General features: G+C 38.4%; 1 protein-coding gene across 2 annotated transcripts in view; it reads right to left on the reverse strand.

The window, feature by feature from the left end:
* Window positions 1–15,884, reverse strand: part of Kcnq5 (potassium voltage-gated channel subfamily Q member 5) — a 557,693-nt gene that overhangs the window by 126,553 nt on the left and 415,256 nt on the right. For both annotated transcript variants that reach the window (XM_052192554.1, XM_052192553.1), the window contains exon 3: window positions 12,134–12,260. In XM_052192554.1, the coding sequence (XP_052048514.1) occupies window positions 12,134–12,260 (127 nt within the window). The remainder of the gene's footprint in view (window positions 1–12,133; window positions 12,261–15,884) is intronic.

The following is a 15,884-nucleotide window of genomic DNA, read 5'->3' on the forward strand; positions in this document are numbered from 1 at the left end:
TTTCGTCTTGCTTTGTCCAGTCACTTGATAGACTCTCCCTTCCATTCGTTCATGTCAAATGGGTCTGTGGCTCTATGCATGAACAGATGTTTCACTATGGTGGGCGGGGCTGATGGTCTTCAGTGGAGCTCTACTAGATGGGAGCTTCCTGGCATTTCAGTTCAGCAAGTGCATATCGAATTTGTCTTAAAACCTCTAGGACATGGGTTTAGGAATAGGTTTATAGATACTTTAGGGTCAGTGTAGGCAGAGACACGCGGTCAATACAAAGATGAAGAGAGAGTTCTTTGGAGAGACTATGGAGTGTAATGATAATTATCCTGAGGGAAGTTACAAAGAAGTGATACCTAGAGAGCCTTGCAGGGATAGGTAACCTGGTTAAGACTCCACCAATCAACTCTAGGTTCAATCAGGGTAAACTGTAATCCAACAACTCATTTCAAAAGGCAAAATTCTTTAGCTATTGCACATACTGTCCCTGAAGCAACTGCATCTAATGGGCTCCAGGTTCCGAAAACATAACTAGCTCGTTTCCCACACTCTCCCTCTCGTAAAGCAAAGTTTTTTCTAATTTAGCACACATGAACTCTCAAATCTAGGAATAGAGTTTTGGTGAGAGTTTGCAGAGAAATAATAAAACATATTTAAGGAGGGTTTACTGAATAGCATTGGAAATGTTGTTGTGTTGACTGACCTTGGGCTGATAGGAGAGTACTTTGAAGCCACCATGCTCATAATTTATCATGTCGGATACTGAGTAAATGCCAGACATCCAACAGTGCTCTTTCTACCTGAGGTCTGACTTTTCCTTCAATTTCTCCTGGAAGTTCTTTGAAAAGTCTGAAATTCCAAGTTTAAAATTCACTTACCATCATGGAGGGCAATCTAAAGCAAATCACAAAACACCTTTTAGAATATGGTTTAAAAGAGTTAGAGGCACTATTATGTGCCTCTTTAGTTTCAAAATGAGAGCATTTACATAAAAATCTTGTGGTAAGTTATCCTTTGCATTGTCCATGGTAATGACAAAATGTCTACCGTGTAAGATTCTGTACCATCATATGTTCTGTGGACCAATCTGCCCACTGAAGTAGTGCTGAACATAGAAGATAACAGTCGGCATTTCGATGTTCTTGCTGTGATCCAAAGAGCCATGCTTGTTAGTCAACCTGTGGATTATATATATATATATATATATATATATATATATATATATATATATATATAATTCCAATGTCATTGTGATGTGAAGAGGCGCACAATGAGAAATTTTGCCTCTCCCAGTCAGTCTTTGCTGGTGCAATGTCTTCAGGTGAACATTTTTATCCCTTTTTACTTTGAAATCTCTTCTCATTTTTTATTCAGATTCAAAGCAATATAAATACTTATTCTTACTCTTTATTACACAAATACCAGCATATTACACACTGTGTCTGTGCCCTTTGCATTTAATATGGCTTGGCAGTACAGACAGACATCAACTGTGTTTTGTCATATGGACATTACCCTAGTTGAGTTAGCTAAAGATTAGTGGTGAAAATATTATTAGGAAGCTCAGTTTGTAGGTGAAGAGAATAGACGCCTATGCTATTTAAACAACTATGGATTTTTTTTTCCGTAAGTGACACTGGTTAGCAATCCTGTGATGTGTGTAGGCTTGGTTTGGTCATGTGGGATAACCACAGACACACTCAAACAGTGTCTGGTGGAATCAAAGATTCCTATCATTCTGACAGCTAAGTGAATAGGCATTTCTTTCTCAGGAGTGTGACAATTTGTTTAAGAGACATACTTTTCTTTCAGTGGATTTGGTTCATCTCTTTCCTTATCATCCTTTATTTTGTACTGAGATGCCAGAAGTCTCTTGACTTCTGTGGTTCCTTCTGTCTTAAGGAGATCAGTTTTTGCCTTTGATAGGAAGTATACATATTTTTCTAGGTGTTTCCTATAGTTGCCTTTATTTTTGCTTCATGTGTCATTAAAGATTCTTTTTTTTTGTCTGTGTTTGTAGTCGTGGTTAGAAAGTGAATAAAAAATAAATTATTTTAAAAAAGAAGGGTTCTGAACTTTCAAGGTCATAGAGATTTCTATGTCTGCTTCCTACCTTTTATTTTCCCTGTTTGTTTTACATCTTGACTTGCTTGGAATTTATCTTAAGTAAGACAGACATGGATCTAATATGACCTCTTCCTACATGAGCAGCTGGTTGCTCCATCGTGGAAAAGGTATCTCAGTAAGTCAAAAATCCATGAATCTGATCACCCACTGATGTTTTACTGAGGAAAAAAAAATACTTTCTGGTTGGTAATGACAAAAAAGCCACTGGAAAAAGTGAGGGGTATTTTTAAGAAACGACAGTCTTGGGTATAACACAGGGTGATCCTGTGAGAGGTTTTGGATTATGGAGAACAAATGATCTTTCTATAAGTTACACAAGAACTGTGATTAGTGGGCCTAGCTATCTACATGGTACCTTGGTAGAAATTTTAAATGTGTTAGTCTGAGGGGGCCATAAATGTCATTTATCTCAGCCAAGATATAATTTAAATCCATGAATATATATCTTAAAAGAAATAGCTACATTATGAAAAACATTTTTTTCTAGGTAAAGCTATACAAAAAATACGTACTATATACCCCAGTAATTTCTAGAGAAATAAAAATTCATGTCCACCAGGACAAGAGTAATCATAAAAGCTTCATTATTAATAGCTAAATAATAAACCAAATGAGTTCTTAAAGGGAAGTGGATAAACAAATTGTGCTGTATCCATATCACAGGACATATTATTCAGCACTAAAAATGGATGAATTACTGATGGTAGGCACCCTCATTTTGAATGAAGAAAGTGAGTTTCTAGAGTTTGCTATTGTGTATGACTACAGTGCTAATTTCCCAGGGACAAGAAAGTGAAAGCGAGGGAGCTCTGACCCATGGCTCACTGAGGTTATGATCCGAGGGATAGAGTGACTCTAAAAGCTCAACGCTCAGGGTTGTAGGTCACGTTTCTGTCACTGGCAGAAAGATTCTGAGTCTTGATCCTTATGGTACACAACTCTGTCCATATGACAAAAATGTATAGGAACATGCATATGGACTCAAATTATTTCTATATAGGTTTGGGAAAAAGCCAGACTGTAGACTAATTGTTTAAAGAAAGAATTGTCTCTATTCTGATACTTATAAGTATTTACTTTTGACTTTATGTAATATCTTCAAGGAAGAAGAGGAGGGAGATTTAGGGATAAGACTCATGTGTCTTCATATATTTTATTGTTTTGACCCCATGCTGCACATACATAGCATAAGGATAGTGAAGTGTCATTAAGTCAGGACTTGAACCCTGCCCCCAGCTCTTTGGTATATGGTGCAGGAAAGCTCCTAACCCAAGTCCCAGTTTCATGAGCTATAAAGTCTGGGATCAAATCCCTACTCACTTTAGTGCAATTTTTGTAGGAATTACACAAAATAGCTTTCATCTATGATTTATGATTAAAACCATGAAATTTTTATTTCTGCTGATGTAATACAATCTGCTCAGTCACTAATCTTTTATTATGTTCAGTTTCAAGGGAAAATTTCTATTTAAATTAAACTTTTATGATACTGTCCCTTCTCTAAAGTAGGTAGATTCAGGAAACACAAGACCAATAGACTACTACTGTATGTACCACATTTATATTTACTAAAAAAATGTCATCAGAAACTAAAATGAGGGCGTTCACATGCATCATCTGAGAGTTGAGTGTGCCTGCCTTTTTCCTTTTATGATATGAAGATTTTTGTAACATTTTATTATTTTATTTTTTATTTATACTTATATATTATTTTTATTATTAATTTTATGTGTATGGGTGTTTTGCCTGCATGTATGTCTATATTCCACATGCATACCTGATACCTGCTGTGGCCAGAAGAGGGAGGGGGCCAGATCCCCAGGAACTATGTTTTCAGACAGCTGTGGGCTACTTTGTGGGTGCTAGGAATGGAATTTGGTTCCCTTGGAAGAGCAGCCAGTACTCTAAACTCCTGATCCATCTTTTTAGCCCGTTTTTCCTTAAAAGCGTGCGCTCTCTGTTTTTGTCTCTGTCTCTGTGTCTCTGTCTCTCTCTCTCTCTCTCTCTCTCTCTCTCTCTCTCTCTCTCTCTCTCTGTGTGTGTGTGTGTGTGTGTGTGTGTGTTCACATCAGATCCCTTGGAGCCTGCATTACAGACAGCTGTGAGACAGCCCACCTGGGTGCCATGAGCAGGACTTAGGTTTTCTGTAAGCGCAGCAAATGCTCTTAACCACGGAGACATTCCTCTAGCTCCCATGTTTGGGTTTTGTTGAGTTATATTTAAATATTTTTGAAATAAAAATATGATTATACCATTTCCCCCTTTCCCTTTTTTCCCTCCAACTTCTCCCATGAGTATACCACTCCCCTCTTCTCTCTCAAATCCCAAGATCTCTGGCCTCCTTTTCTTCAGCTATCAATATGTATATTTTTGTGTGACACACACATACACACATGATTTTGTAAGTGCGGGTGTTTTGTCTTTATGTATGTTTATATATCACATGCTGTGTGTGTGTGTGTGTGTGTGTGTGTAATCCATATAAAGATACTTGTATTCAGGCCTAGCCACTTTCTATTGGAAGACTATCTGGAGGGACCTTGTCTGAAAAAGAAAATTCCTCTCACTCTCAGCAGTCCGTGGTTGCCTATACTTCCTTGTCTGTGGTTGGAACTCCATGAGGTTTCCCTCTTGGCACTCAGCGTGTTTATTGGTGGTGTCCTTGTTCAGCGCTTGTTTAGGTAGCCATGTTGATGTGACTTCATGAATGTAGCTTCGCTGACTTTTCTCGGAGACAAAGTGTTATAACAGACACCTTGTTTCCTTTTGATCTCTGAATCTTCCTGCACAGCCCAGACCGATCCGTTTATAACACAACTGCATATTCACACAGAGGAGGATTCTGGGATATTACCAAGCACAAACTTTGCTTACATTTCAGTGTGAGAAAAATTAAGTTCTTTCCCAGTGCTAACCAGTGGAGAATAAATGACTAGTGTTGAACTCCTAAGACAGGCTGCAAACCTGGACCCCCAAAGAAAGCCACTAATCTACGTAACATAATCTTCCACTAATCCATTAATAAATTCTTTTCCCTGCTCTTTCCTTATTCTTCTATGTGTAGATTAAACGGATTACACTGTAATTAAATTTGACTCTCACAAAAGGCAGTGTTTCAGAGCATGAGCTACTGGGAAGCCAGTTTTCTATTCCTAGTTTCAGTGATGACTTACAGCTGAGGACAAAGCACCCCCACTCCAGGGTGTCTCATTTTTTCCACCTATAGAATGAGATAAACAATTTCTCTGAGGGATATCGCTCTGGTTTTTCAGCACCATATTCTAACAGGGCTCCAGATACCTTTATAGAAGGGTTCTCTTTGCAGAAGTAAAGGTATATTTATATTGTTGTGATTCTTAATAGACACAAAGACTTAAAATCGAATTGTAAATGCCTCCTACTAGATAGTGTATTATCTGCATTCTTAAATACTGCAATCAGCTGTGCCTCAAGTCTCTCTGTGATACTTATTAAAAATTGAAGGAAACACACTGCAAAGACATACCACAGAACATTTTCAAAGCCACGTGTAGCGGTCTAACTGCAGGACTTCCACTGAAGTTAATGGGACTCATACTGGTAAATTCTAAGCACCACTTTGAAAATTTGCCCCATAGTGAGAGTTTAATGCTTCTTATTGATCGTAAGTTTCCAGATAACATCTTGAGGCAAAAGGGACTACTTCTCAAAGGAAATAAATAATCTTTAATGAAATAAATCTGCATTGCAATCATGGTAATGAATGAGTCTGGGGCACAGCCGTCTGGAATGAAAGCTCCCAGGAACAGCTTGTTAGTGACAGTTGCCAAGAGAGCTGTAAAAAGTTTCCACCACATCATAATTTCAGTTACACACAGAAAACAATGCATTTCCTTTATAAAGTACAGATTACATGTTTGCAAGGGCAAGGACTTACATACAGGGAAAGGTCATGGATTGCTACTTTACAAATTATTCCCCTATAATATATGTTACAGATAAAAAGTTCTAGTAGGTACAGATGACTAAAATTTCCATATGCCTTTAACTTAGATATTCATATTAGTGCTGAACCTTCCAGGGTCTTTGCAATTGTTCTGTTTTGAGAAGCTTCCGTGGTGTCTAGAGCAATGGTTTTCAACCTTCCTAATGCTTTGACCCTTACATAGAGTTCCTCATGTCCTGGTGACCAGCATCCATGACATTATTTCCTTGCTACTTCAGAATTGTAATGTTGCTATTGTTACGAATTGTAACGTAAATCTATGATATGCAAATCTATGATAAGCTGGATATCTAATACGTGACCCCTGTGAGGGTTGAGACCAAGAGGTTAAGAACTGCGGCTCTAAAGGCTGTGACTTCTGCCCATCCCTGCCACCTTTTCTTCCTATTGTCCTTACTGTACTTGTTTACAACCACAACACACAGTGCCTCCTGACCAAGCCAAGCTCATAAGATCTGAGGAAACTTTTCAAGTATTCTTCTTGGATTGGAAAAGTATTTGCCCAAATATTTTCAAAGCTGTCTCCTTTTAGAAAAATATTATTGGCTTAGTATTCTACTATTTGGAAAGGTTTTGTTAGGCTGCACACTCTAAAATACCTCTCCTTCGTTTTCTTTCTTTTTTTTTTATAATTTTTTTTATTCGATATAATTTATTTACATTTCAAAATTTTTCTATGTTTCTGTTCTTATCACCCAGAGTTATACTTGGACATGGAAGACTTATATGTATTTTTATTTTTATTTTATTTTTCTGGATGACTAAGTTTCAAACCTGAGGTGTGATCTTGGTACCCTTGTCTTATGGAGTGAACGATGGCAGTCCATATCACTCGTCCCAGAACTCTCCAATGTTCTTCTGGCTTTCCCCTTTCTAAGGATATATGAAACTGTACTCTTACAAGTAGGAACCATTTTTATGTGTATATGTGTCTTTTGTACTCAGAGTGTGCCTAGCACATATGTATTCTATCTTTGAATATTCTTTTCTTATATAATGGGAGATAGGAAGAATAATAGTAAAATATATCACTGAGCTCTACTAACCTTTATGGAAGAAATGAGGAACAGTCTCCAGTTTTTCATTTCCCTCTAAGAATACTTTTTGTATGGTCAAGTAATAGCCTTTTACCCTTCCTTATCAGCCAGGTTTGTGTACCATAGTATTACCTAAGTGACTACCAAACTATTAGTGAATAGCCAGAAGCATCCCTGGGAGGGAGCTGACCCTAGAATTTGCAAAACAATTTTTACAAAAAAAAAAAAAAAAAAAGAACCACTTACTTCCAATTTGCAAATCCCAGGGTTTTACATTACATAATAATGAGTCAGAATGACATTGCATAAGATTGTAAGAAGTAGATACTAGGTACAGTAGTCTGTTTATTTCCTAATTTCTCCGTCAAGTTAGCAGCAATAGATGTTAAAGTAAAGCTAATGTTGCCATTAATGTCATCTTATAAACTCTGGCTTTTTGAATTTCCAATGCTTGAAGACATCTGTTGGTGCCAATGGTCAAAGTTCAATCAAGTTTAATTTTAAAAGTCAGGAAACAATGAGTGCAGGATGACTTTTATTTTTCCTCTAGAGTAAAATCATTGGGAAAGAATCTCATTTTTAATTTTGTTTTCCGGCCTTCTTTCTAACTTTTCACCAGTTTGTTAGGCAGTGTCTTATTTTCTTATGCTTAGGATGGGATGTTAGTGGCTGGCGAGATGGCTCAGTAGTTAAGAGTACTCAGGTTTGGTTTCCAGCATTCACATGCTGGCGGCTGACAACTATCTATAACTTCAGTTTCAGGAGATTCAATGCCCTTTTATGGTGTCTGCAGGCATCAGACATGCGTGTAGTACACAGACATATAGGCAGGCAAAATACCCATAAAATAAGATAGTAATAAAAATTTAAAAAGTATAATACTAAAAAGGTATATTATAATATTTAAAAAGTATATTATAATACTTGAGTAGGATTAATAATATAATACTTATAAGGTATTTTATTATTATAACCTTGAGGCAGTAGGTTGCATGTAAGCAGTCCTCAGTAAATATGCTACTAGAAAGATAACGAGATACTTTTAATAGTATTTGATTGAATATGTTTTAACTGTCCCCAGTTGACCATAGGAAAGAATCTGTGTGTTTACAGAAGAACATGAAAACTTAGTTGAGAGAAGTCGCAGAATGCATGACTGTGTACGCAATAGCTAGGGAGAAAGGTTTCTACTGAAGGGGATTAAAAAGCTTTGAAGGTACTAAAAATGACTTGGGTCAAGAACAGGTCTATTCCAGTAAAAGGTGGGGATGGCAGAGAAGCAGGAAAAAAACAAACCTTTAGTTTGCAAGCCAGTGGCAGTTCAGAGTCTCTGTTCTAACTTGTGAATGCATTAACAACTTAACTTGCCTTATAATATGATGAAATCACAGATGTCTTTTAATAGCCTTATCCATGTGGTTGATCTAATAAAGTCTTCTACTTTTCTTTTAGCCAAGTAAGAAGCCAGCCATGTTTTCTAAAACCAAACCAAACCAAACCAAACAATAACAACAAAACACTTGCTGGCACTCTGTCAAGGAGCTGTTATTGCAAGTGAAAGACACACACAAGCTAGTGTGCAGGAAACATCTGAGCTGGGGTTAACCGTCTTCAAATTCTCTGCTGGAACTACCACAGGAAACTGTTAAAGCAGAGATAGGAAATCAACCCACATTTAACATCAAGTGCAGATCCAAGATTATTAACAGGCTGGCATTTTCTGCCGCACCGAGATACACTTGAAGACTGAGAAAAAAAATATAGCCCTGTTATGGCTGTTTTTAAAAAGTAGTCACTCAAGAATCTAAAAATAGGCACCATTTGAAGTTGAGACTGCCTGACACATCAGGCTCATTGCTGGGATCTAAGTACCAGCCTTTGATACTATTTGCTATTCTGCAGTAGGCCATTAAGAAAAGCTGGATAAAAATGAATGACCATGATACCAGTCTTGGAAGTAATTCACACATCTCCCTACTCTTGTTATAGAAGGAGGCATGTATGATGGGGTATAGAAAATTCGTAAGGAAGCCAACCCAGGTAGTTACTCCAGATGTGCTTTATGGACGCAGGACTGCAGGGACCGGCCAAAGCTGTAGGAAGATTTTCACAGCAGAGTCTCAGGGACGGAGCTGGTTGAACGTGTAGGGGTAAGGGAGGGTTTTGCACTTCTAGATCTAATCTTACCAATTTTCAAAGGAAGCCATCAAAACTAAGCAAAATATTCAAAACAGTGATGAAAGGAAATACTTGATTTTTAAAAGATACACAAGTTGTTTTTCTTAGAATGTTAAATATTTACAATATGTTTTCCAAAAACAAGTGTACAATGACTATATATATTATTGTACACTTGTATACACACACACACACACACACACACACACATATATATATAGTAACTATATATACAGTCAGTGTACATTGTACACTGGAGATATATATATATATATATATATATATATATATATATATATATATATATATATATATGGAATCAGTGCACAGGACCTCTATCAAATGATATCCCAATGGTAAATAAGAATCAGTACTATTCAAGCTCTGACCATGTTTGTAGCTTTTGTTTGCTTTCAATGGGAAGTGTCTTCATTGCTGTAGGTTTTAGTTGGCTTTTAATTGCTCTGACAAATACTGAACACAACCACAAACAACTTGGAGATAAAAAGGTTTGCTTTATATTGTAACTCCCAGATCACAATCCATCACTGAGGAAACTCAGGACCGGAACTCAAAGCAGGCCCAGAGGTAAGAACCATGGAAGAGCTATGCTCTCTAGCTTGCTCTCTTACTCAGGCTTAGCTTGTTTTCCTATACAGTGCAGGTCCACCTGCCCAGGGGTAGCATCGCCCACAGGGGTGATCATAGATCACAGATTGCCATAGGTCAACCTCATTGAAGTGATCCCCAATAGACACTGTCAGATAACTTGGCTGTGTCAAGTTGATAGCTAAAGATGAATGTGCCTAGAGCAAACATTTCTCACTTGGAAGGCATAACAGGTGCGCTGTCAACCTTTTCACATTCTATTCTTAAATGTTCAAGATATCAAAAAAAATGTTTGGCATATTCAGAGTACCCAATGTTTCAACCATGTGAAGTATTAATAAGTCTTGATGTCTTTCAGACACTTTCATGCTCAGAACCCACATCATAGATAGGTGAGAAAGTTACAGTATCCCCTTTCCTATTCAGCAGTGTAGATTTGGTTGGACAAGGGGACCATAGACCTGATGTCATCATTTTTAGCAGTTAACACACTAATGGACCCCTAAAAAGACCCAGGAAGTGTCTCAAGCATAATAATTATCAATAATCCACATTTGAATATATTTCAGTATTACACCAATTAGATTGAAAGACAGATCCAACTGTCATGTAGACATTAAACAGAATACTGAAAGCCATGCATGATTACTTTTGCCGCAAGTGGGTATTTTATCTATGCTCTAACGAGAATTCATTACATATTTATCCATGTCAACTTACAGAGCAGTTAGTTTTCTAGCTGTAAAATACCCATTTAAACAGAAATCCCCCAAAGCTAACAAAAACCAGATTATGCAGATATTAAATCTACAAGGTCACCACTGATGGGTGCACCCAAGCAAGTAAGATGATGGAGAACGGAAGATTACTTTCTGAGAAAGACCTTCAAAGATTTGAAGAAGACAGAGGAAGATTAAAAGGCTACTGTGTGCAGATGCATCCATGGCTGGAAAGAATTATCAAGAGGCAGCAGGCATTTGGGAGAGAACTTTCTTTCTAGCTTGAAAAACAGAAATCCACAGGCATTGCCTTTGGAACTGGAATACAACCAACTTTTAATTGGTTTTAAAATCTGGATTGGAACATTCCTGCAGTCATCCATGAACTGACCTTATACTGTAAAAGTTGAGTGACTCTTAGCCAACCACCTGCCTTGTGAGTTGTTCTGTTTGGGCTTTCCAGGGAAGTCCTTGTTTGACAAGTAGTTTCCCATTAAGTGATAATCTGTTCTAACCCATTTCAGTAGAGAATTCAGAATGAGAAAGACCCTTTCTCATTTTTTTTTGGGGGGGGATCAAATGTTCAGTCACTTGATCTATAGGGTTGTGAGTTGCCACCTGCTTTTCTCCATACCTTAGCATGATGGTTTCCAAAAAGAAAAGCTTAATTTTGTAGATGAGAGAAGTTGGTGTTAGCAGTGTTTGCAGAGGGGGAAACTCTACTGCTGGAAAGCTCTCTGCTGCTCTCCCTGTAGGGAGCAGGATTACATCAAGGAGATTACTCAACAATTCCTAACTCCCCAAACAAGAGGGTAAACTATCCTGTAAATTAAACCTGACTTTCTCAGCTTGGAAATAACTGGAGTAAACCTCACTCAGGAACTTCAAGCATTTTGGATCTGAATCTTCGCCCAGCAAGTAAGAAGGGCAAAATGGCAGGAAAGGCAAATTTAGCTGTCTAATAATAACTTTGATATGCAGAGTTTTCAGTTTTATGATATGATTTTAAATACTGTTACTGAAAGGTGCTGGGTCTGAACTCCACAGGACTCTATTATAACATTTTCATCAGGAGACATCATTTCAAATGGAATCTCAACAGAATGGAGCCCCTCCTGGAAGTATAGGAGCTAGGGTCAACACAGAAATGCACTATTTGTTTTGGAACTGTGGGATGGGCATGGGAGTGGGGGTGGGGGAAATCCTATTTCAGAGTGTAGAGCTCATGATTAGATTTAAAGTTTCCAGAGCATATCAATGAATGCTAGAGGGTAAGTGTTGGTAGGAATAATGCATTAGTGCCCATTTGAATCATTTGAACATAATGGTGGTATATTGGAAAGCTAATCAGCAGAGATGTAGGTGTGTGTGTGTGTGTGTGTGAGAGAGAGAGAGAGAGAGAGATAGAGAGAGAGAAAGAGAGAGAGAGAGAGAGAGAGAGAGAGAGAGAGAATGTAGTACCATAAATCCTTGACTTTGATACTCACCTATAACACAGAAAGGCTTTCGAGCAAACCTCAGTCTTCCTTGCCATCCTCTATAGCGACAGCAGCAACCCGCAGACCAGATTCGAATGATGAACTCCAAGCCAAAGACAACGATCATCACGAACTCCTAAGATATCAGAACAGACATGTCAGAGAGAAGCATTATAGCAAAACAACCAATTCTAAGATGCTGTGTGAATATATCTGAATCTTTAGGGCCTGTGCTTGGCACATCTGGTTGGTGTGTAAAGAGCATCTCTTCACCACAAACCAGTGTGAAGATTACCGAGACCTCCTACTTTACGTGTCTTGTCTCCGATTGTAGGCTATATGCCTCCTCAAATCTCTAACAGTGTGAAAGTCTCAGTTTTAATAGGAAACATGCAGGTTGAGTAGGGATGTTTTCTCACTAGGCATTTGTAGGGTAACTGGCTTTAATTGCTTGGTAACATGAAATAAAAAATGAACCCAGAAATATAATGGCAAGTCCTAGCAATATAAAGCTTCATGGTGGCACAAGGAACGGCATAATTCCTAAACCATTAAGAGTTGGTCTCAGAGGATGAGAAGTAGGTTTTAGGAGTAGTCAACCTTTTGTGACAGTGTCAGACTCCCCTTAAAAGACAGGCAGTTTCAGAAGAATAACTATGTGCATGACACACACATCCGATGTCTGTGAGAAGTGAGACCTAGAATCCTCCACATCTGAAGCTTGTTAATTATCATGCTGCCCTTTGGCAATGACTGCCTGGAAAACAACACCTGCTCCAGCAAAATGACTTGGGTAAAATTTAGGAAGAGCTGTGAGTTAACCCCGGGAAAGGCCAATGATAGCAACTCTAAACAGCCAGTCACAATCAATAGCAACAGAAACAACAGAAAACCCACATACACGTGGAAATTGAACAATACTCTACTCAATGACACCTTGGTCAAGGAAGAAATAAAGAAAGAAATTAAAGACTTTTTAGAACACAATGAAAATGAAAACACAACATACCCAAATCTATGGGACACAATGAAAGCAGTGCTAAGAGGAAAACTCATAGCCCTGAGTGCCTCCAAAAAGAAAATGGAGAGAGCATACATTACCAACTTAATGACACACCTGAAAGCCCTAGAACAAAAAGAAGCTATTTCACCCAGGAGGAGTAGAAGGCAGGAAATCATCAAACTCAGGGCCGAAATCAATCAAGTAGAAACAAAGAGAACCATACAAAAAATCAACAAAACCAGGAGCTGGTTCTTTGAGAAAATCAACAAGATAGATAAACCCTTAGCCAGACTGACCAAAGGGCACAGAGAAAGTATCCAAATTAACAAACTTAGAAATGAAAAGGGAGACATAACAACGGAAACTGAGGAAATCCAAAAAATCATCAGATCCTACTACAAGAGCCTGTACTCAACACAACTGGAGAATCTGGAGGAAATGGACAATTTCCTTGACAGATACCAAATACCAAAATTAAATCAGGACCAACTAGACCATCTAAACAGTCCCATAAAGCCTAAAGAAATAGAAGGAGTCATAGAAAGTCTTCCAACCAAAAAAAGCACAGGACCAGATGGTTTCAGTGCAGAATTCTACCAGACCTTCAAAGAAGAGTTAACACCAATACTCTTCAAACTATTCCACAAAATAGAAACAGAAGGAACACTACCCAATTCCTTCTACGAAGCCACAATTACGCTGATACCAAAGCCACACAAAGATCCAACAAAGAAAGAGAACTTCAGACCAATTTCCCTTATGAACATCGATGCAAAAATACTCAATAAAATTCTTGCCAACCGAATCCAAGAACACATCAAAACGATCATCCACCATGATCAAGTAGGCTTTATCCCGGGAATGCAGGGTTGGTTCAATATACGGAAATCCATCAATACAATCCACTACATAAACAAACTCAAAGAACAAAACCACATGGTCATTTCATTGGATGCTGAAAAAGCATTTGACAAAATTCAGCATCCTTTCATGCTTAAAGTCTTGGAGAGAACAGGAATTCAAGGCCCATACCTAAACATAGTAAAAGCAATATACAGCAAACCGGTAGCCAGCATCAAACTAAACGGAGAGAAACTTGAAGCAATCCCACTGAAATCAGGGACCAGACAAGGCTGCCCCCTTTCTCCTTATCTTTTCAATATTGTACTTGAGGTACTAGCTCGGGCAATTCGACAACATAAGGAGGTCAAAGGGATACAAATTGGAAAGGAGGAAGTCAAACTATCATTATTTGCAGACGACATGATCGTCTACCTAAGTGACCCAAAGAACTCCACTAGAGAGCTCCTACAGCTGATAAACAACTTCAGCAAAGTGGCAGGTTACAAAATCAACTCAAGCAAATCAGTGGCCTTCCTATACTCAAAGGATAAGCAGGCTGAGAAAGAAATTAGGGAAATGACCCCCTTCACAATAGCCACAAACAGTATAAAGTATCTTGGGGTGACTCTTACCAAACATGCGAAAGATCTGTATGACAAGAACTTCAAGACTCTGAAGAAGGAAATGGAAGAAGACCTCAAAAAATGGGAAAACCTCCCATGCTCATGGATCGGTAGAATCAATATAGTTAAAATGGCCATTTTGCCTAAAGCACTATACAGATTCAATGCAATACCCATCAAAATCCCAACTCAATTCTTCACAGAGTTAGAAAGAGCAATTATCAAATTCATCTGGAACAACAAAAAACCCAGGATAGCTAAAACTATTCTCAGCAACAAAAGAAAATCTGGGGGAATCAGTATCCCTGACCTCAAGCAATACTACAGAGCAATAGTGTTAAAAACTGCATGGTATTGGTACAGTGACAGGCAGGAGGATCAATGGAACAGGATCGAAGATCCAGAAATGAACCCACACACCTATGGCCACTTGATCCTCGACAAAGAGGCTGAAAACATCCAATGGAAAAAAGATAGCCTTTTCAACAAATGGTGCTGGTTCAACTGGAGGTCAGCATGCAGAAGAATACGAATTGATCCATCCTTGTCTCCTTGTACTAAGCTCAAATCCAAATGGATCAAGGACCTCCACATAAAGCCAGACACTCTGAAGCTAATAGAAAAGAAACTGGGGAAGACCCTTGAGGACATCGGTACAGGGAGAAAGTTTCTGAACAGAACACCAATAGCGTATGCTCTAAGAGCAAGAATTGACAAATGGGACCTCATAAGGTTACAGAGTTTCTGTAAGGCAAAGGACACCATCAAGAGGACAGATCGGCAACCAACAAATTGGGAAAAGATCTTCACCAATCCTACATCAGATAGAGGGCTAATATCCAATATATATAAAGAACTCAAGAAGTTAGACTCCAGAAAACCGAACAACCATATTAAAAAATGGGGTACAGAGTTAAACAAAGAATTCTCACCTGAAGAACTTCGGATGGCGGAGAAGCATCTTAAAAAATGCTCAACTTCATTAGTCATTAGGGAAGTGCAAATCAAAACAACCCTAAGATTTCATCTTACACCAGTCAGAATGGCTAAGATTAAAAATTCAGGAGACAGCAGGTGTTGGAGAGGGTGCGGAGAAAGAGGAACACTCCTCCACTGCTGGTGGGGTTGCAAATTGGTACAACCACTCTGGAAAGCAGTCTGGCGGTTCCTCCGAAAACTGGGCACCTCACTTCCAGAAGATCCTGTTATACCACTCCTGGGCATATACCCAGAGGATTCCCCACCATGTAATAAGGATACATGCTCTACTATGTTCATAGCAGCCCTATTT

Source organism: Apodemus sylvaticus, chromosome 9, assembly GCF_947179515.1.
Source record: "Apodemus sylvaticus chromosome 9, mApoSyl1.1, whole genome shotgun sequence".
NCBI lineage: Eukaryota > Metazoa > Chordata > Mammalia > Rodentia > Muridae > Apodemus > Apodemus sylvaticus.